The 20,760-nt window shown below is 45.7% G+C and overlaps 1 protein-coding gene across 14 annotated transcripts in view; it reads right to left on the bottom strand.

Moving 5' to 3' along the window:
- Nucleotides 1–1,250: 1,250 nt before the first annotated feature.
- JADE1 (jade family PHD finger 1) overlaps nt 1,251–20,760 on the bottom strand; it is a 41,383-nt gene continuing 21,873 nt past the window's right edge. For 13 of the 14 annotated variants that reach the window (XM_030239324.2, XM_050974129.1, XM_030239323.2 and 10 more), the window contains 9 exons: nt 20,133–20,215; nt 16,686–16,843; nt 13,744–13,931; nt 10,003–10,214; nt 8,584–8,751; nt 7,291–7,407; nt 4,505–5,035; nt 2,816–2,933; nt 1,251–2,320 (listed from right to left, as the gene is read on the bottom strand). In XM_030239324.2, coding sequence (XP_030095184.1) covers nt 1,416–2,320; nt 2,816–2,933; nt 4,505–5,035; nt 7,291–7,407; nt 8,584–8,751; nt 10,003–10,214; nt 13,744–13,931; nt 16,686–16,843; nt 20,133–20,215 — 2,480 coding nt within the window. In that variant the 3' untranslated portion in view covers nt 1,251–1,415. The remainder of the gene's footprint in view (nt 2,321–2,815; nt 2,934–4,504; nt 5,036–7,290; nt 7,408–8,583; nt 8,752–10,002; nt 10,215–13,743; nt 13,932–16,685; nt 16,844–20,132; nt 20,216–20,760) is intronic. The other variant, XM_050974134.1, reaches the window with a different exon arrangement.

Raw genomic sequence — 20,760 nt, 5'->3', positions numbered from 1 at the left:
TTGTCAGTGTTCCCTCCTCGGGAGGCAAGGGTCAGGCATTCCAAGGTGAGTGGATGCCATAACAGCAGGCTTGGAGTGGGAAAGGGGAGGAGAAGGAGGTTCTCTATGCCTGTCTCTCTGTTAACACATTGCTGCTGCTACTTTTTCACCAGAACATACCTCTCCTACGTCTATGAAAAATTCCAAAATGGAGAGGCTCCCAACACTCCACTGCGATGTGTGCACTCAGTACAAAACAGCAGCCTCACAACCTGTTCATATTATTGCTCACAGCTTACTCATTATTGCCACTTGCAATTATTAAAAAAGTACACAGTCAGAATACAAGTTCCCTTTTCCATCAAATCTAATCCATAATAGAATGAAATAGTTTTTTCTTTGCTTGACTGTAAAGAGCTAATCACAATGTATTGCCTTTGTGTTTTATCCTATTTAAAAATATATATTCGTGTCCATTTAAAGCAACTTTTTAGTGTCATAAGCCTGACTCTCCCAGTACATATCATTAGTGCATCTGTGGTGGCCTTTGGGAAATCCTCCTGCCTAGTGCCATAGAAAACTTCTGTCTGTAATTGTCACCACACTCCCGAAGGCAGGTGCCTGACCATGGGTGACAGGTTATTCCACGGAGTGTTGGAACCCCCAGACCTGCCCCTTGCTCAGAACTGAGCCATTTGGGAACATCCTTTGTGTCAGTCCCAATCTCTCAAGCCCTGCCCTGTCCCTTCCTCCTCCAGTGCAACCTCTGGCTGTGCCTGGTCATCATTTACATGTAAACTCTGGAGCATAGGGAGGGGTTTGAGCTGCCACCTGTGCTCAAACTGAACACAACAGAACACATTCTGCAAAGAGAGGAGAAAGAGCAGCCCCTGCCCAGGGATGGGGAGCATTTGTAATGGGACTTACCAGTGCAGTGCAGGATGGTCTAACAACCATCTTCCATTCAATACACACCAGTTAAATTAAGAGCTTGTGCTTTTCCAGAAGTCAGGGGGAGGGAATAAATTTTCAGTGCCTTTTAGCTAGAAGGAATGAATGCAGCCTGATTCCTCCTACCCTCCCCCTCCCCAGCCCCTTTTAAAAGATTTTTGTGAGTTGTGTGCATCCCAACTCCTGTTTTAGTAGCGATGTCACTCTTCTGCTTACTCAAGAAAGCTGCAAATAGGGGAGATTCAACCTTCTCACAAAAGTGGGGAGGGTGAAGGGGTGTGGATGGGGCAGAGGAAAAAAAAAACAAAAAAACAAAACCAAAGAGCTTAAAACAGCTTTAAGTGCATGTAAACATACTTATACAACTCAGAAGAAATGGGCTTTCATTTTGTCAGTCTGTAGCTCTAAGAATGCTCCTCTCTCACACCGATGGGTAAGGTGGCTTGTAGGCAGTGTGACTCTGGTGACCCCGTCCCTGTGTCCAGTCAGGTGGCCAGGATGCTCCTCCGAATAATGTCCGTCCTCCTGCCGATGCTGCTGCTGGGGCTGAGCCTCTGCTGCCTGCACTTCTTCTCAGCCACTTCGGGCTCCGAGTCGCTCATTTCGGCGTCGGGGACGTAGCCATCGTTCTCACTGTCAGGCTTTAACTTGCTCTTTGTCCTCTCCTTGGCTGCAACTCTGCCCACGCCCAGGTAGGGGTAGCCGGAGGTCTGGCGGCAGGCCTCCTCCAGGCTCTCCCCCTGCTGCTGCCTCTCCCCCTTCTTTGGAATTCGGAATCCGCCCCAGTTTTTCCCCGGGCTCGCGGGCGTGGTAGGCACTTTGACTACTGTCTGATTAGAGTTTACTTTGACCAGGCCCCCGTTACATTTAGGCACTATATCCCTCCGAGTGCCAGGCGCTGCTGACCTCCCACCGGAGTGGTTGACAGCCCTTTTGTTTTCCAGTTGCCTCTGAGAGAGTTCCGTGGGTCTCAGGGGTTTGTGGTTGTGTTTAGAAGTCTTTTCCTTCAGCTCTGCCTTGGCCCCCTCGCACGGCGGGCGATTGTCCCTTCTCTTCCTGTGCTCTGCTGGAACGACGCCGTTCTTCTGCTGCGCCGACGCGATCCGCGTCTCAGCAAAGGGCTTGTCGAAGTTGAAAAAGCTGCCTGGAGCTGCACCTCCCTCCCTCGGGCTGGGCTGCCTCAGCAGGGATTTGCTGTCGTTGCCAGACCTGTCTCTTACCCTGTCCCTCTTGTGGGGTTTCTTCAAGGAGTGGGCCAGAGATGTGCCCATCTGCTTCCTGAAGAACGCAGAATGCCACTTCAGGTCCTCGATCTTGGGGGCGTTGGGGCCCAGCGACGGGCTGTTGAACAGCACCGTGCTTTCCATGGAGGAGAATGAGGAAGGCACACCTGCATGGAAGCAAAATAAGTTCAAGTCAAGCTGTGTAGATAAACACCAGTTTGCAATGTACCTGTTTTAACTCTGCTCCTCATGCCTGACGTGTTCACATCAGAAATGTGCACATGGCTGCCTGTCCTGCACTTTTAGGTCACAACTCTGTGGCTACGTCATGGTTTCATCTTCCTGTACCTGCACCTAATTACACTTGTAGCAAACTCAAGTCCTAGCACTCCTCTGTCCACTAAAACAAGGACACTCCTCAGGGACAGAGGCAAAAAGCAACCAGCAAGTGGATCTCCCTGATGCTATCTAAAACATGGTTTATTAGTTACTCAATAGTTCAAGGATAATCTGGCCTCCAGGACAGCACTGCAGGAATTTGGAAGGCATTCATCTTTCTGAGGAATGAAATGAGAACAAATGAGGCCCTGTTTGTCCTTCACAGCCTGTGAGCAAACCTTGTCCCTGTGCTCTGACATGAGGAAGGGAACACTGAGGCATACCTGAAACTCTTTCTTGTTCCAACTGCTTTGTGTAGCTGTTGAATATCTGTTCCTGAACTTTGCAAACAGATCTCTTGATTTTTTCTCTCCGCGTCACCATGTAAGTGAGGTTACGCACCTGCAAGACAGCAAGGGCATGGGTTTTACAGGAATTGTATTCCCAGGATATTGCCCTACCTGTGCTTTGAATTAACTCAGCTGGAGTACTACACACCTTTTAAACAACTGGTGTCCAATTAAAATTTAAAGCGTTTAAATTTAAACAATTTAAATTTAGCCGCCTTCAACACAATTCTTAGAGAACAGTGTGTTTAACTGACAAATTATCTGTTGAACTGACAGGCAATTTAACTGACAGGTTATTCCATCAGATTTGGAAAACCACTGCACAGAAGTAACTTCTACAAACACGTGAGTCACAGACACACGAAACCTAGGGAAATGTTGGAAATCCTTGAATGTACTCAGTATTAAATACTTCCCAGGTGAGGGAATGACTGAGAAGCACAGGTGGATGATTCTAAGGCTGCTCTCTCTCAAAGGTGCAAGGTAGTGTCCTGTGAATTACAACCTTGTGGCCTGGTCTGGAGAAATGTAACAAGTGTTGGTTTTGGAAAGGTCCCTTTTTTAAAATCCAAATTATCTTGAATGTATAATCAGTGGGAACAGAGTAGTAAAACATTAGAATATGACTAAAATCATGTGTCCTGATTTGACATCACATTTAGAAATGGAAAGGATACACACAGAATAATTTAAGATCCAGAGGACATAGTTACAAACTCTAATTATTTAGCTGATCAAAGAGAAGATGACAGGAAAGCTTGAGCACATGGAGCAGGAACAAAAGATCCCAGGTAACAGCTAGGATTGAGCCATCTGAACAGCTAACAGAAGGGCCATGGGCTGGAGCTGAAACTGGCAACTCATTGTAAGAGTAATTAGGCATCAGGATCCTTTACAAAGGATGCAGTACATCCATGAGAACCTGCTATCCTGATTTAAAGATTAGACAGTATTATGAAAGAGAGGCTCTGGTTCACCTACAGGTTACTGAGGTAGGACCTCCTGAGCCAGCTTTCGTCCACGGCCCATGAGCCACGTGCTGCAGGGACGCGAAAAACTAATTTCAGTGTTCTTTCTGGCTCTAAGAGCTCCTAAATTAACCCCAAAAGAAAGGAATTCAGGATCAGATGTACTTATTGAAACACCAAACTGATCTTATTGAGCTGTTCTTCAAACATTCAAAACCTAAATAAATCGAACATCAGTTACTTCCCAAACCTACACTGATCATCCTAGTCTGGTATGCCAATGAAAAACAGATCTGCTGCAAATCAAAGTAAGCTTCATCATCCTTTTCACTGGGTGAAAGGAGCATGCAAAGCCCTTAAAGGCTGAAAAGGCTTCAGCAGGGGGCTACAGTACAGTCCCCAGCCATCCAAGTTAATCAGTAAAAAGGCACGAGCCAAAACACGACAGTCCAGTCGCAGGTGATTGAATGCTACACGCCAAGACCTGCTGGCCCCGTGACTGACCTCTGTGTGCAAAGGGCAATTGCTGTGCTCTGGAGAAATTTAGTGTTAATGGCCTTGCCTGACAGCACAGCTCTGAGCTGAGCTGCACTCAGGGTGAGCACAGCTGGGGACTCAGCTAACTGTGGCCAGCACGGGCAGTGCCGGGGCTTACCCGCTCCAGGTCCTGCCGGAGGTGTGTGAAGAGCTGCAGCCTCCTGAACAGAACATCCTGCTCCCGTTTAGCCAGATTGTCCTCCTCATCCTTCTTTGGGGTAATCAAAGGCTTATTGAAATTGGATTTCCTCTTCAGTTTCCAGTACTGGTAAAGGAATTCCACCGGCTCCTCAGGCAGCCGCAGCACTTTGGCCACTTCCAAAGACTCAACAAAGGTGTAGAACTCGTCCTCCAGCTGCTGGAGCTTCTGCTTGCGGAAGCTGACCCTGTGGGCCTCCTCCTGGTTTTGATCCATGCTGTGGAAAGGGTCCATGTGGGCAGGAAGGGAGGTGTCCTGAATCCCATTCCTGTTCTCCTGAGCTGGGCTTTCACTCACAGTCTCAGCATCTGCTTTCTTGGTGGAGCTGTGCTTGGGACAGTAGGACTTGAACTTCACCTCGTCGTTCTCTGCCAAGATGGTCTTCATCTCCAAGCCGCGGTCAAAGGCGCAGGTGACATGAAAGGCTGTTCTGCAGTTCTTCACTGAACACTAGAGAACATGAATTACAATTTACCAAATAAATATAAAAGTTAAGAAGCCATGCTGCCTAGAACTGCTGGAGAAATCGGGGCTGCTTTGGAAGAAGAACCCTGTCACCGTGCTCTGCTTCTAAGCTGCACGTGCTTCCTTGCTCCCTTTAATTAGGGTTATGACTTAGTGCTATCAGGCCAGCCAAGGATCAAGTGGCCCAGAGGGACAGGAGTGTTTAACCCTCCTGCAGCCCCACCATGCTATTCCATGCACAGAAAGCCACAAGAGGGACATTCCCACTGACACCAGAACCACTTGTGCACACCGCCATTACCAAAATTAAGTGTTCCCCTTTGGAATGTGCCAGCACCAGGGGGAAGAAAAAACACTGTGGTGGCTCCAGGCCAGCCTGAGACTTTTAATTAAAAGTCTTTCCCAGCACCTGGACCCATGCTATCCAAAAGGCCTCAACCAAAGGGAATTTTTTCCCCCTTTATCCCAACTTTATAATGTCAAATATTAAATCACCATCAACCATTACTTCATTTCACAGCCTTCACTTTACCTTGGAGAGGAGGAGAACAGGAAATTCAAAAAATGTTGTCATTTTTCTTCCTACTCAGTAAACTCAGCCATCATAGAGCGATGGGCACTAGTTCAGCTGATTTAGCACTTCATTTCCATTATATCTAATTTCCTTTTGCAAAATGCTATCACACATACCACCAGCCACCAAAGGTTTAAACACATATAAATATGTGTTTATATACAAACACACGTACATATGTGTTTGGACCCACTCACACCTCTGGGGAACAGGATTTGAAGTGGAAATGAGCATTAGTGCTCCTAACTAGGAAACAAATCTATGTTTAACCCAAGCCACCGACCCTGAAAGAGCAACACGGTGCACTGGGATGTTTGTACAGTGCTTTGTACAGAAGCCAAATCTTTCTCCCCTCTGGGTTTTCCTGCTCAGGTTGACTCAGCAGCCAGATGGCTTATAAAGGTAAGGCAGGGTTTAAACTGCACAGGTTTCAAATGAGCAGTCTTTAATAAAAGCAACATTATCAAAGGAATTTAAGAATATCAAAGCATCTTTTGCCCTTTTCTCTCCTACTAACAAACGGGCCAGGAGCATCCCAACTGGAACACTGGGTACAGTACAGAGAAGTGCTTTAGCCATAATCAGCTCTTACTACAGCTCATGTTTTGTTGGGAGAAGAGAGGAAAGCCTGTCTCACTGGGAGGAAATCTGCTGAACCTGGGGGAATAAGCAATCTTGCTTTTCCCAGCTTATTGCAGCTGCTCCCTGACCAGCCTGACACACACTTCCAGCTGCCACTCTTCCTAATTGTTGTGCACATATCAGAAGGTGGCCTGGAGAACAGACAAAAACAGCTTCAGCTACCTAACAGCAGCCAAGAGGAAGGGGATGGCTCTGCAAGGAGGGATTATGGTTGCATATTTATATGCTGTGGACAGATTTATTTTCTCTAGTTAACACTTACTATATCATACATTCCTCACATGTGGACTGTGATAGGTTTCACTGGAACTAGTGCTGTGTTGCTGATTTACAGCTCTTCCTGGCAGCCTCAATCAAACAACTTGGGGCAGAGGAGAAAAGTAATTTCAAAGTCATTTTTCAAAGTAATTTTTGTAATTTTCATTTCAAAGTAATTTTTGTGTCCTTAATGCTGGTCTGACCACCATGGATCCTGTAACACCAGGCTAGCCCCAGAAGAAAGAGCTCTACCTCAGCCTCCTTATGAGACTGCAGTATCATCCCTCTCTGTCTCAGGGAGCTTCCTGAGGATTGTTTTGCTGCTGGAAGTGCTCTGAGGATGAGGAGCATCACCACAATGCTAAGCTACATTTTACTGTCTTTTTCTACACATGCACCTGTCCTTACACTCCAACATCGTTTATTCTCAAGTAAAGGACATCAACATCTTGTCTGCTGTCCCAGTGTCTCCTATTTCAAAAACCTGAGGTTTGGTAATATGTTTTCTCAGTCTTTCTAGATTTTTAAATTTTTCTTTAAAGGATTATTTAACATTTCTGAGTGGTTTTCCACTGTAAAGGGTCTAGAGGTGCCTTACAGCTAACAACCCAAAATAAAAATGCACATGAAACAACACTGCCCAGTCTAAAATGCTCTGGTGCAGATCAGGTCAGTTAAGTCCATGATAACAACCAGCAACACATTTTCCTACCTCCTAAAAACTGACAAAAGAAAACACATGTGGTTAATTGTGGGGTTAAATTACCTGTATAGAAGCTCCAACTTTCTCATTACAAAGGCTGCACACCAGTGCCCACCTACTGCTGGGAATGTGGGAAACTTTTGTAATGGGCTCCATTTTTTCGGGGCTTCCGATGCTCACCTAAGAGAAAAATGGTCAAAAAATTGGAGTGACTATGACACTGTTAACTAAAAAGAGAAACAATTTTATTGGAGAAGTCAAATTCCTTGTGTGTATACACAACTTAGTGTGTCCCAAATTCCTCAGTTTATCAGGATCTAAAATTCTTTATTTAAAAAAAAATCAGTTTCTCACTTTGTGAACAAACCAACCAGTTTCAAGGTGAAGCCCATCAATTTAAGATTATCATCCAGGATGAACACATTGACTATGAGAACCCACAGGAATTCTGTCAGATTCAAACTTTCCTGATTCACCTTTAATGTTCTGTTTACAAAGTGAAATGGTACCTGGTGTCCTTGTTAAATGAGCTTTGCCAGCAGCAAAGGCCTCATTTTCCAAGGCCTAATTCTGATTGACAAGGGGGATTTAATTAGCTGCTTTACAGGTGAAGCATCCTCCCCTGCCAGACTTTTTACCTAACCAAGAAGCTTTTATACTTCATTTTGAAGTTGAACAATGCCTTAAGGAGGTTTTTTCTCTCCCAGAATCCCAGGACCAGCACCTGTGGAATCTTTGCTTCTTTTTTTGCCAGGGTCATGATTAAATGTGCAAGATGGTATTTCTTGTTCGGACTCAGGTGTTTATTAGTTTTTATCTATATTACAGTCTCACAAACAGCGAGTTCTGCAGCACTTCACTCTAACAAAGTAAAAATTGGAGCTGTGTCTCTCTACAAGGCTTTTAAGGATAAACTGTCCAATTAAGAAATGGCACCTAAATTATTTTTATTTTTAACCCAGTAACTGATCACTCGTGTCCTGCAATGTGGACTTTTCAGTCCAATTGCACAAAACCACCCAAACCCATGAAGAAGAAGGTGAAGAAGAAAGACCAGCCTCCACCCTAAATCTTCCATATTGCTTTATATATATTACTATAATCTCAAACCTTAAACTCTAGGTTTTTCATCCTGTGATTTAACACATTTCTATTCAAACTACACACCCATAATCCCAGTTCTACAATCTTTACAATTCCATTTTGCAAGCCCTCTCCATGGCCTCGGGTCAAACGCAGCGTTCTTTTGGGGGACCAGCACAGAAAGCCCGCAATTCTCAGCAGCCAGGCTGAGAATGAGCCCAGGAAGCCTGCAATTCTCAGCAGCCAGGGCTCCAAGCAGCAAGCAGCACCCACCTCTGGAATCCAGAGAGCACAGCTGACGTGCACCCACTTGGTGCCACTGCGGGTGGGCTTCATGGCGCCGCCTTTCTTGGGGCACAGCAGGCACTTGGGCCGGACGCCCAGCGCGCAGGTCCGGCACAGCCAGCTGCCCTCGGGCACCTTCAGGATCCCGTAGCACGCCTGCATCCCCACGGGCAGTGGGGCAAAGAGAGCACAGCAAACACACCACGGTGGTTCTTTGGTTAGGCACAGCCTCACACAGCTCTCACAGTTATTTTTACTCAGAGGGAAAAGTGCAGGGTGGATGGCAAATAATTAAGGGCAGGTTTTTCAGGAGATTGCGTCCTTACGGAGCCCTCTATCCCAATTACCATCGGCTTGAATGCACTTAAGTTGCAGGTTCGATGTGGTCAGAGAAACCCTACAGGTCTGAAAATACCAACTTTGCTTAGTGTATCTTGTGGATGTATCTGTGTATCTGTCACTTAGAGCTGTCACACGCCTTTATCACAGAATAATGAGGTTGGAAGAGACCTCTAAGATCATCAAGTCCAACCTATGCCCTAACACCTCAACTATACTACAGCACCAAGTGCCATGCCCAGTCTTTTTTTAAACACATCCAGAGATGGTGATTCCACCACCTCCCTGGGAAGAGCGTTTATTATTCTTTATTATTCTTTCGGTGAAAAATGTTTTCCTAATATCCAACCTACACCTTCCCTGACGTAGCAGGAGACTGTCTCCTCTTGTTCTGTCAGTTGCTGCCTGGTAGAAGAGACTGACCCCATCTGTCTCCAACCTCCCTTCAGGAAGTTGTAGAAAGCAAGAAGGTCACCTGTAAGCCTCCTCTTCTCCAGGCTAAACAACCCCAGTTCCTTCAAACATTCCTCACAGGGCTCGTGTTCCAAGCCCCTCACCAGCCTCGTTACCTCCTCTGGACGCGCTCAAACATCTCAACATCCTTCCTAAACTGAGGGGCCAGAACAGGACACAGCACTCAAGGTGTGGCCTCACCAGCACAGAGTACAGGTGAAGAATTACCTCCCTGCTCCTGCTGGCCACACTATTCCTGATAAAGTCCAGGATGTCATTGGCCTTCTTGGCCACCAAGGCACATTGCTGGCTCAACCAGCAATGTTTCCAAACATTGAATGACAACAGAAACTTGTTAAAGCTTGGAAGGGAGGACAGGATGATGGGAAGGCACCTGCTAGAGTAAGAATCATCCATGGAAACAGGCTAAAACTGTATCTCTTCTTTTACATTAAGAAAACTTCTGAACTACCACAGAAAACTTCTGAACTACCACTGTGTCACACAGTAGTGCTTCCTTAGCACAGCTCTCTGGAATAAACCCCACCTGTGTCCCTACTGACTGCCCTTTTTTACAAAAGTTTGCCACCACCTGACACCGTGCTGCTGCCATACCTGGTGCACACAGATATTGCATTTGTCACAGAACACCATTTCATTGCCATCCTCTCCATCTGGAGACTGGCAGACGTCGCAGACAACGTCCTCGTCGTACTCAATGCCCAGCCCTTCCTCCGTCTCGATGGCATGGTTCATGTTATCGTAGCAGCGCTGCTCGAACTCCTCCATCACCCTTTCCATGGTGTACTCATCCAGCTCCAGCATCCCTGCAAAACAGCAGCTGGTCACATACTTGAAGAAAAGAGTGGTAACCACCACCACAAACAGCTCCACCAAAAGTGGGATGTCCAAATCTTTCAAATTCTACAAAAAACTTTCCAAGACTGAATCTGGCTTCCTGGTCTTGTTCTCATTTTTGCTTCTGGGACAGCACCATCTATGGCTTTTGCTCCAATTCTGCCACCCAGATGTTGGCCCTTTGATGAAACATTTGGAAGTATTTTGAACCAAAAGTGATGGAGCAGGGGGAGAAAATCAATGACAAAATCTGCTAGGATACTTGGAGGGAATCTGCAGTTTCTAACAACAGTTGTTGGTTTATCACAAGTTCCAACCCAACAGGATGCAATCCCAACTGAGGTCTTTCTCAGACCCTACAACAATAAATTAATTTGTTTTAAAAAGTGAAAAACTGTAAAAAATGCAACATCAAATCTGGAACAATAATGAAATACAGTATCTAATATCAAATTTGCTCTTTTCCAATGAAAATTATTCATGACACACAGCTACAGACCCATTATGTTGTGGTATTTTACAATTCAGATTTGATTTGAAATTGAAAGGCCTCCCTTTTCAGGTAACTCCCCCAGTTTATATCCTGGGCATGACCTTCTGTCATGTAGAATATTCCTTTGGTCAGTTTGGGTCAACTGTCCTGGCCATGCTCCCTCCTTCTTTTCCTCACCTCCCACCTGACAGAGCATGAAAGAAAAAAGGAAAGAAGAAGGAAAAAAAAAGCCCCTGATTTAGGATAACCACAGACCCCAAAATATCAGTGTGTTATCCACACCATTCTCATTACAAATCCAAACCACAGCACTTGTAACAGCTACTGGGAAGAAATTAGCTCTATCCTAGCTGAAACCAGGACAGAGAGGAGATGGCAAACTCAGGGTGGGTGTTTTAACAAGAAAACTCTCCTTTCAGCTTTCCCTGTGAAAAACTGAGCCAAAAATTCCACCAAAAAAAGAATAAAAAACCTCTCTAGCTCCTCCAGATCAGAAGACAAACACTCCACAAAAGTACTTCCAGTTTCCCTTGCTGACAGGTAATTCCTTGCAGCAGGGATCAAGGCATCCCATGCTACCCAAACTGAGCAGCTGAAAAGTAGCAAGAGGGAACATCCAAAATCCTGCTGATGAAAAGATTTTGCCCTGCAAGCCAGCACTGCTGCAAAGCAGATATGGCAGGTTTCACAGCAGCTGCCAGCTGAACCCTATCTGCTCTCACTTTGTAAGTGACCCTTGGAGATGTGACTGACTGACAGCCTGTGCGTTTGCAAGGGTCACAGAAAGGGGAGCAGGGGCTGCAGCTCCTGTTCAGATGCTCACACTCATCCTTCTGCAGAACCACTGCATGCTCTCAGTACCTGAGGCACTCCTACAGGGACCAAAGAAAACACAAGGAACTGATGGCTCCAGGGACACCATAAGGAAGTGCTCCAGGTGCAGACCAGGAAGCAGCTCACTTTTCAAATGCCCAGCTGCAGTATCTGTGGTGTGCAGTGTCTGACCAAGCACCCATGTACATGTTTCAAGACCCCCAACACTGCCTGGTACTGACAGGAGCATTTCCTTCCCTCTGCATACAGCAAAACTGAGTGGGTAACAATCTAGAGCAAACAAACTCCATGAAACTACACCAAAACTCAAAATCCAACAAATTCTAGCTGCTCGCTGTGCCATGTGCAGAATGTACTTTTAAAGGTTATGCTGGTGTAGCAGAATGGGGCTCCCTGCAGAGGTACAAATCTGCCCCTCTTGTGCTGCTCACACCCCACTATAGGAGCCCTCGTCTGGTTTTGGCAAAAGACAGACTGGATAGAAGGATACCAAACAAGCAAAAGTGTATTTTTCCCCCAAGGAAAGGCAAGGGAACTTGCTGCTGCTGTTCTCCTGAAGATAACTGGAAAGGTAACCTAAACTCTGCAACCATAAACTGAAGTACTCTAAGCCCAGCACTAAACCTGAGCAGGGCTGATGTGAGATCTGGGAAAAAGGCCTGGATAAGAGACCAGGACAAGACATCACTACTTGTTTCATTCATGTGTTGGCTTAGAAAGGAGAAACAGAGTTATAAATGGTCATTTTGTGGTTGACCAGTTCCTCAGCCATGCCACCAATGGGCTACAGCCAGGCAAAACATGTTTGCCTAAACTGCAGCCCAAAGCAGGGAACTGCCACAGTTCCACAGGGCCAAAACAAAAACCAAAGGTGATCACCAACATGTCCAAACCTCTTCCATCTGCCACAGCATTCTCTCTCAGCCAAACAATGTGGCAGAAGTTCTGTGCTGACTTACATCCTCTCTTGAAGCACCCACCTTACCAAGAAAACATCCACTTTGCTCCTCTCCCCTTGTCCCTTCCCTCACACAACCCATTCTGCAGAAAAGCTCTCCTTGTGACAGCTCTTCCTCCTGCTCTGGAACTACAGCCCACAGTCACAGTGAGGCTTGGGAGCTCCCTCCAATAAATCAGAGCAGGAATTCCTTCCTGTCCCATTCCCTGTGCCACTCAGCTGGCACAGATTTTCTAAACCTGCCAAACAACTTGTCTTGCCTTCTCTGCACTGAACACCCCGAGCATAATGATGGCACAGATTTGTAGTGAAGACAAAAATAAATAGGACTACCTGCAAAAACTACCTGAGAGGTCTCTCTGACGTTCCCTTTGAGAACCAAGATGGCAAACTGGGAACTTTGTGAGATAGATAGCAGCAGAGAAAAAAAACAAAACATGTGGCCAGATTCTGACCAGGTCTGAGCAGATAAAACACAGGAGTTATCAACACCTATCTTAGGGCTTAATCACATCAGCTCTGCTCACACGATTACTATCTCCTCATACCTCTACTACTTCTTCCCATTGCTGCCTGTGGAAACCCAAGGCACTGGGAATATTTCCCTGTCTGCTCTGGAGTGCCCTGACCCCCAGGGGAGCACTGACTTTGACCCTCATTCATGGAGAAAGTTTCCTAGACTTCAAGATAGACTGGAATCCACAAAAGTGTGAAATAGATTATAGAGAGTAGTATAGGTGTATCACTTAGTGAGAAATTTAAGTTTTGGGATTTTTAGTATGTTGTAAATAGAAGCAAGATGGAAGGCACAGGGTGTGGTCCTAAGTTTCTTCTTTATGCTTCTTCCTCCTTCTTCTTCATGGGTTTGGGTGGCATTTTATAATTGGACAAAAAAGTCCTCATTGCATGTCCCAAAGATCAGTTATCAGGTTAAAAAGGAAAATAATCCAGGTGTCAGTTCCTAATTGGACAGTTTAGTCTTAAAAGACCTTGTAACAAGAGATTGTTGGCCATCTTGTGCCTTCTAATGAAAAGCTGCTGAACTCACAGTAATGAGACTGTTTTAGAAATAACAAACACTTGAGTCTGAACATGAGTTACTGCCTCAAGTGCCTTCAATCCAAACCCAAAAAAACCGACGACCGGCACCCCCTGAAATTATTCTCAAGACTGCCAGCTTTAAAAAGAAGGCAACAAACCCCTTGTGGCTCACCCATTTCTTTGAATTCCTCGTTGGCCAGCTGCAGCCAGGCCACGTCCACGTCGTTGAGGTCGTAGCGGCACACGCTGTCCGCCAGGGTCCGGATGTCCACGTAGCCCAGCTCCGGCGGCTCCGCGCCCGACGACACGATGAACTTCCTGGGCCGCGTGAAGGTGACGGCTTTTGTCTCAGACACCACTCTGAAACGGACAAGGCAGGCAGGCATGAGGAGGGCTCAGCTCCAGAGGATTCCAAATGCTTGGCTCTAAGTGACTGACAAGCAGCAGCAGCATCCTCACTGTCCCAGCAATCACCTGGCACCACCGAGGTGGGAAAACAGTTCCGTGCACTTCCAGAACTGGTTGGGGGTATTGTAACAACTTAACTGGAGTTAAGAGTTTAACTGGAGTTGTTTAGAAATCCAATTCACTGCCAGAATTCTAAATAAAATTAAATATTAGAGGACAGAGCTGTGCTTGCTCTTACCTGAAATTCACACTTGTTTAAAGCCAAAGCAGGGATGCTGTATTTACACAGTGGCTGCCATATATACACACGTTAAACTCTGGCTTAAGACTTTTTTTTTTTTTAATCAATCTGTTTAACTAAGATAGTGACTACAAGAACATTCAAGGAAAAAATGAAAAAAACATTTCTGGCTATCTCAGTAGAGGACGTTGCCCTTTCTCCTAGTCAACAGCACACACTGAAATTGAGCTTGGATGAAACCCACCTCACAACATAACCCCGGTCCCTCCGGGAGCAACTGGCCACACTGCCAAATGCCTGCCTCCTGCACGACCACTGGAGGTCATTTTTTGGGGTGCTCCTGCCATAAGGGAGGAGATTGCACCACCCTGTGTTGCCACAACTCTCTGCTGGGAGCAGGACAGCCTCCACACCCCACTCTTATTCTGCCCCCAATGTGTTAACTCCTAGCAGAAACCCTGATCTGCTGCTGCTGCAGTTGCACAAACATAACTCTGTAAATCCTCTACCTATTTCAGTCTTGCACATCCCTCAAGCTTCCCCTCTTCTAGCTTATTTCAGACAAGGAGAAATAGTGAGCAAGTGCCAAATGCTGAATTTGGAGCTTCTGAGGTGCTGTGAAAAATACAAATATGAATGGCCTTGCCAGCCTGGCTGCACTGCCCAAACTGTTTCTGGTCATATTGCACAGAGCTCAAATGTTACAGACTACTGTGTCTTCACAGACAATGTACTTTACACTGGGCACTTCTCTCCAAATCTGCTTTATCATAAATTCCTTCCACAGTAACTCTCTGTAGAAACCACGACCTCCAGGCAGTAGTGGCACAGAAGAAACAAGCACAGTGACTCTGACCTCAAAACATCTCCCTTTGCTGGCTTTATTTCTGCTAGAAAGAAGCTAAAAAAGGGCAACCCTTACTACAGACTGAAAGGCATGGAGCTGAATTGTCATTCTGAGCACACATTTACAGTGAATCTCCACACAGCCTCACTCCTGCCTCCTGCTCCTCTGCCCTCACCAGCCACTACCTTTTATTCACTGCCATGCTCCTGACTAGCACCAGCTCCCTGTACAGCCTTGGCTCCCATCCTACACCAGCTATGATCTGCCTATGGCTCATTCCATGTACAGAATTACCTCCTTCCCTCCCAAACTCAGGCTCAGAGCTGTTCCTGCACTCCAGCAGCACCAGGGCAGGGCTCTCTGAGTGTTTTGTGAGGCAGCAGAGAGGACAATCAGCAGGAATCAATGGGCCCCTCTGACCAGCAGGTGCTCTGCAGGACTACACAAGACAGCTCACCAGAAAACAAGGAGTGGTGCCTGCTGTGCCAATACCTACAACTGTGTTGCCTTCTTTCCCTGTCTCTCACCATCTTAAATTTGGAGCAACATCTCTGCTGGCCTTTGGCAGAGAACAGCTCTGTCCCAACTGAGGTCTTTCTCAGACCCTACTACAATAAATTAATTTGTTTTAAAAAGTGAAAAACTGTAATAAATGCAACATCAAATCTGGAACAATAACTAAATGCAATATCTAATATCAAATTTGCTCTTTTCTAATGAAAATTATTCATGACACACAGCTACAGACCCATTATGTTGTGGTATTTTATAATTCAGATTTGATTTGAAATTGAAAAACCTTACAAGAAGCAGTCAGTGTTCCATCATCCCAAATTTTTTGCTCTGGATCAAGGATTGAGCTGCTGTGGTCCCACCAGCACTGGTGGGTCATTTGGTAATGCCTTATGGGCCAGCCTGGACTGACTCAAAGAGATCTAGAATGATTAAATGTCAAAAATCCTTGCTCTTATTTTCTTCAATCCCTACCAAGCATAAAATGGGCTGCAGCACACTCCTGCCCTTAGGACTGCAGTGTTTAATTTGAAACAGGAAATAGTATCTATGTGTAACAAACATGGCAAGGAAAATAAGGGCCTTTTGGATAGCAGCTAGAAAATCTCACATGATTTAGTTACATGAACATCTGGATGGTTTTTAAAACAGCTGAAATGTTGTACAATCAATTTCTTAGGTTAATAAAAGAAATCACAAAAAAAAAACCCCTATGAAAACAAAATAAATGCTGTGTTTTCTCTAGCCCTTAAGCCTGGTTTGTCCAACTGTTCCTTGAAAAGAACCTATGGCTTGGAATTAAGCAGAAGGAACATCAGACAAGGGCTCTTCCAGCAATGATAAATGAGCTCAAGTCTGGCTTAAAAATAGAAGCTATTTTTAAGGTTCTGTCATCACACCCCATTGCCAAAAACAGTTCTCTGACATTTGTGTTTCACATGGGCAGAACAGGCCTGACTCTTGACCTCTCTGCCCATTCCAAAAGGTGACTCCAGGTTGCTCTTCATGTCTGAGAGCCAAGACCTTCCTGTGCAACACAGCTCAGGAAGCCAAGGCAATGTAGCACAAACGTGTGTGTAGTTGTTCCCATTCCTCCAAATGATACCTGGCTACTGGTTCTGGGATGGTCCCTGGGCTAACTGGCACCTGAACTCCCTTTTCCCACTCCTGCCTCCAGGGATCTGCCAGCACATAGTATTCATCAGGGTTCAGCTGGAAGGAGTCATGTAACTTCATGGCAGTGATCAGGTCCGTTCTGAACACCTGCAAAGAGAGTGACCAAGAGAGAAAAACAGAGACACTGACATTTGATATTGACCATTGACAGCTTCAGGGTAAGCACAGAGCACACTGGGCAGCAAGGGCACTGTACCACCAGGGCACTGCAGAACAGGGATTGGCTTCATGGCAGGGAAAGGGGTGGCTGAGGGCACAAACACTGACAGGATGATTTCCCCTAACTGCACTACAGGTCCTGCAGCTCCTCCTGCTCTGGAGACTTGCTCTAAAAGGTGTTACTCACTTTCACCTCCATAAAGATTCATTTTTGCTCCCAGGCTTTCTGGGATTTTTTTTTTCTTTTGAAATTATTGGAGCTCTGACTCATACCAAGACATTCTAGAAATTCCCTGTGGTAGAAATCATGGCGTGACTCCACCATGACCAGCCTCAAGAGGAAATTCTAAGAAGATGACTCTTTGTGCAAGTACTTCTAAAAATAACCCAAAAGATAAAAAAAATAAGACCCAAACTGGAATTCTGGTGGCAGCTCCCCATTCAGCACAGCTACAGACACCTCTGTGTCACAGCTGTAATTTTCCTTTGCCTCTGCAAAGGCATCCAGCTCTAAAGCCAGCAGGATGTTTGGCAACCTGTGGGCTAGCAGCCACGAACAAGCAGCCCTGCTGTCTTCAAACAGCCACAGAATGAAATAAAAAAGGGATTCACAGCTGTGGCAGGCCTGCTGTGGCACTGCTGGGGCAGCTTCAGCCTGTTGGCACTGCAGAAAGCCAAGCTATCACAGGCATCCCAGCTACAAGCCTGCACTTGCTGACAAGAGTTCCAGCCCTTCCCACCCCCTGCTCCCTGCAAAAGGCAAGGCCCTCCTCACCTCCACAACACTAATTTCTAACTACTCTGTGCCTCATTCAAAGGAAAGGGTTAAAAAGCAACCAGGTGACAGAAGATTAGCACCACCAGGACAAGAGGAGGACAGGTAGAGCTCTCTGCAGACTTGTCAGTCAGCGGTGGTCAGAGCCAACATCCACAGAGCCCCACACTGCAGCTACAGCAGAAAAAACTCTGGATTTTCAGGGCAGTGCTCTTGGACTCCCTTATGAGGCTGCTAAAGGGACAAAGTGACCCATCCTCCCAGCCCCAAAGCTATGGCCATGCTGTCACCTCAGCCCCAGCCCGCTGCTGCACGTGGCTGAGGCAGAACCAGATGTGCAGAGAAGCTACCCAGGCAGCCACTTCCACCACCCACCACCCACACTCCTGAAAACCCTGGATTTTTGGGAAGTATTTTAGTGTACCTGATGGCTAATTACACTTCTGAGAATATTTTCAAGTGTGATTTGCCTTGCCACACTGAGCATCTCGAAACCTCTCCTCCCTCCCAACACACACATACTGTCCCACTTCTGTCTACATATGTTTCTGTTTCTGCACTGGTTTTGTCATTAAAATAGCATAAAATCATGACATCTTTCTTAACACTTGTCTTGACATGTTCAGAAAAAACTGCCAACATTAAAAAGTAAAGAAAGAGATTGCCATATGAAGAACGGGGTGCACACTGGTAATGAAATATAATGAAATGTTTAAAACAATGAAATTACAAGTCTTGTGAGGCTTCAATCAAGAAATGAAAAGCAAGCTACAAAATAAATGGGCTCACAAAACAAACAAGCACAGCTGGCCAGGGCATTCTGCACTTTTAAGTGATTTGACTTAAGGCAATCAAATGTCAAATTAAAAGAAGACTAAAAATATAAAATGGGACACAAACCTTGCTCAATCTCTGAGCCAAAATAACTCAGGCTGTTGGATAAATTTGTCACAAAACTCCCTCAGAAGCAAATCTAATGCAGCACCTGACAGCCAAGAAACTCCTTTCCCAGGCCAGTGGCCCCATGACACCATTCTTTCTGCTCTAGCTGCTGATGCAATCAGAGTGCCTGGAGGAAAGCACAGCTTACAGAAGTGCTGGCTCTCAGAAGCACTGAACACTTCAAAGCTAAAGGGTGAAACCCTGGCCACGCTGAAGTCAGTGGGAATTTTGCCACCAAGTTCAATGAGCCCAGGATTTCACCCGGGGAGTCCCCGAGTGTCACTTTCCTGCCAGCAGCCAGCGGTGACAGCGCAGGGGGGAGAGGCTGGGGAGCAGAGCTAAAGGGAAGCACCAGAGCAGCTCATCCAGACTGAGAAAACAGGAGAGAACAGCTCAAAACTGCAAAGATTCTGACAGCAAAAGGTAAGGGAGAGGAGAAAACAGAAGCACACACACAAAAAAAAAACCCCAACAGCAAGACTCTTAATTATGTCAGATGATTTCTTGGTAGCCTTTCACGAGGTGGTTCCCAAAAGCAGTTTTAGGGGCTACTTCTAAAAGATGCATGGAAGGAAAACAAACTTATTGTTAACAAGAATAAATTCACCAGGGATCTCCACAGTGGCAAAAAAAAAAGTCTTTAACAGCCAACAATCAAAGGAGTTTGGAAACCACCAGTACCAGACATAATTCACACTGAACAGCATTCTCCTTGTGAAAACCCTTCTCTGAGACTTAGGTACACTGTCATTAAATGGGAGATTAATAAAGCAGCTTTTCCTCAACACCACCCACTAATGTGTAAGGAATACATGTCCTGGGCAAGTGCAATAAATGAGAAATTCCATCTCCCAGAGCTACTCCTTTCTTTGCAGCTTCTACAAAGTCTGCAGTGTAGTATTTTGCCTGAAGACAGGAAGATTCAGCAAGAACACTTCCAAAGAAATGGATCACATTTTGTGTGTTACTAACAGCTGATCCAACCTGGAAAGTTCAAAGATTTTTATCTCCCCTGATAGCATTTCTTCAAAGCACTAGATGAGACAGAACTGTCAGGAAGCAGATTTCTAGTTTGACAAGCACTTTAGCAAAGATCACACACACCGAGCCCCAGTACAAACTATGAAATAAATGCACCTCATGTAAATTTCCACTGTTCACAAATCAAGCTGCAAACAAACCCCTACGCCTAAAATAGCACAAGAAAGACTCTGCAGCTATGCTGAATGGGTGTCAGACTGCAACAAAATTCACAGATAGAAACTGGTGCTGGCAGTAGCTGTGCCAACAGCTGAACTCTCTAATCTTCAGGGGAGGGGGGAGAGGGGAAGAAGGGGTGAGGGAGGGGAGGTATGTGCCAGCCAAAATGTAGGGGGGAAAAAAAATAAAAAAAAAAAAAAAGAAAAAAATGGATCCATTACCAGAAAAGATGTATGGATATATTCTGTGTACAGGTACTTTGAGAGATGTGACAAAATGCAAGTCAAATTCCAGAAATACCTCGGAAGGTTTCCTGTCCTCATCTCTGGAGCACGAAGTCCTGCGACGCTGAGATCTGGAATGCTGGGACCAGGTAGACAGACCTAGGATACAGAAAGGATAATTTGCAGGCTTCTGTGACAAACCCCCAGGAAACTCTTTCAAAATGAACCAGAAAATAAAAGCCACTCAATCCTAAATTTCTGTGATCACTCTCCTGGATGTGTTTTGTTTCTCATTTCCCAGCTGAGGTGTGCCTGCACTGGCTGCACTGCACTTACCTGCCTTCCACCCAGCACTCCAAAAAAGCCACTTCAGAACATCCTTCCCCCTGAGCATCAACAAATGACTTCCTGCAGATTAATAACTGACCAGGAGCTCTGCCAGCAGCCTGGGATGTTCTCTTTGAAGCTAATGTCCTAGATACCTACACTGGTTACCTGATTTCTGCTGGCACGAGCCTCTGCAAAATGAAGCACACTGCCACACACAGCAGAGCCCACAGAACAAGCTGTTGTTTCTTCTCCCAAGCAAATCTCCCAGTGTGGCTGCATGATTTCTGTCTGCATAATTATTCACTACATTCCAAACAAATTATACCTTTTTGCCTTGAGAGTGTTTGACGGAGTCTCTGTCAGCTTTCAGAAAT

This window comes from Serinus canaria, chromosome 4, assembly GCF_022539315.1.
Source record: "Serinus canaria isolate serCan28SL12 chromosome 4, serCan2020, whole genome shotgun sequence".
NCBI classification, from domain to species: Eukaryota; Metazoa; Chordata; class Aves; order Passeriformes; family Fringillidae; genus Serinus; species Serinus canaria.
The sequence above is the reverse complement of the archived record's forward strand: the minus strand, read 5'-3'. Positions and strand labels throughout refer to the sequence as shown.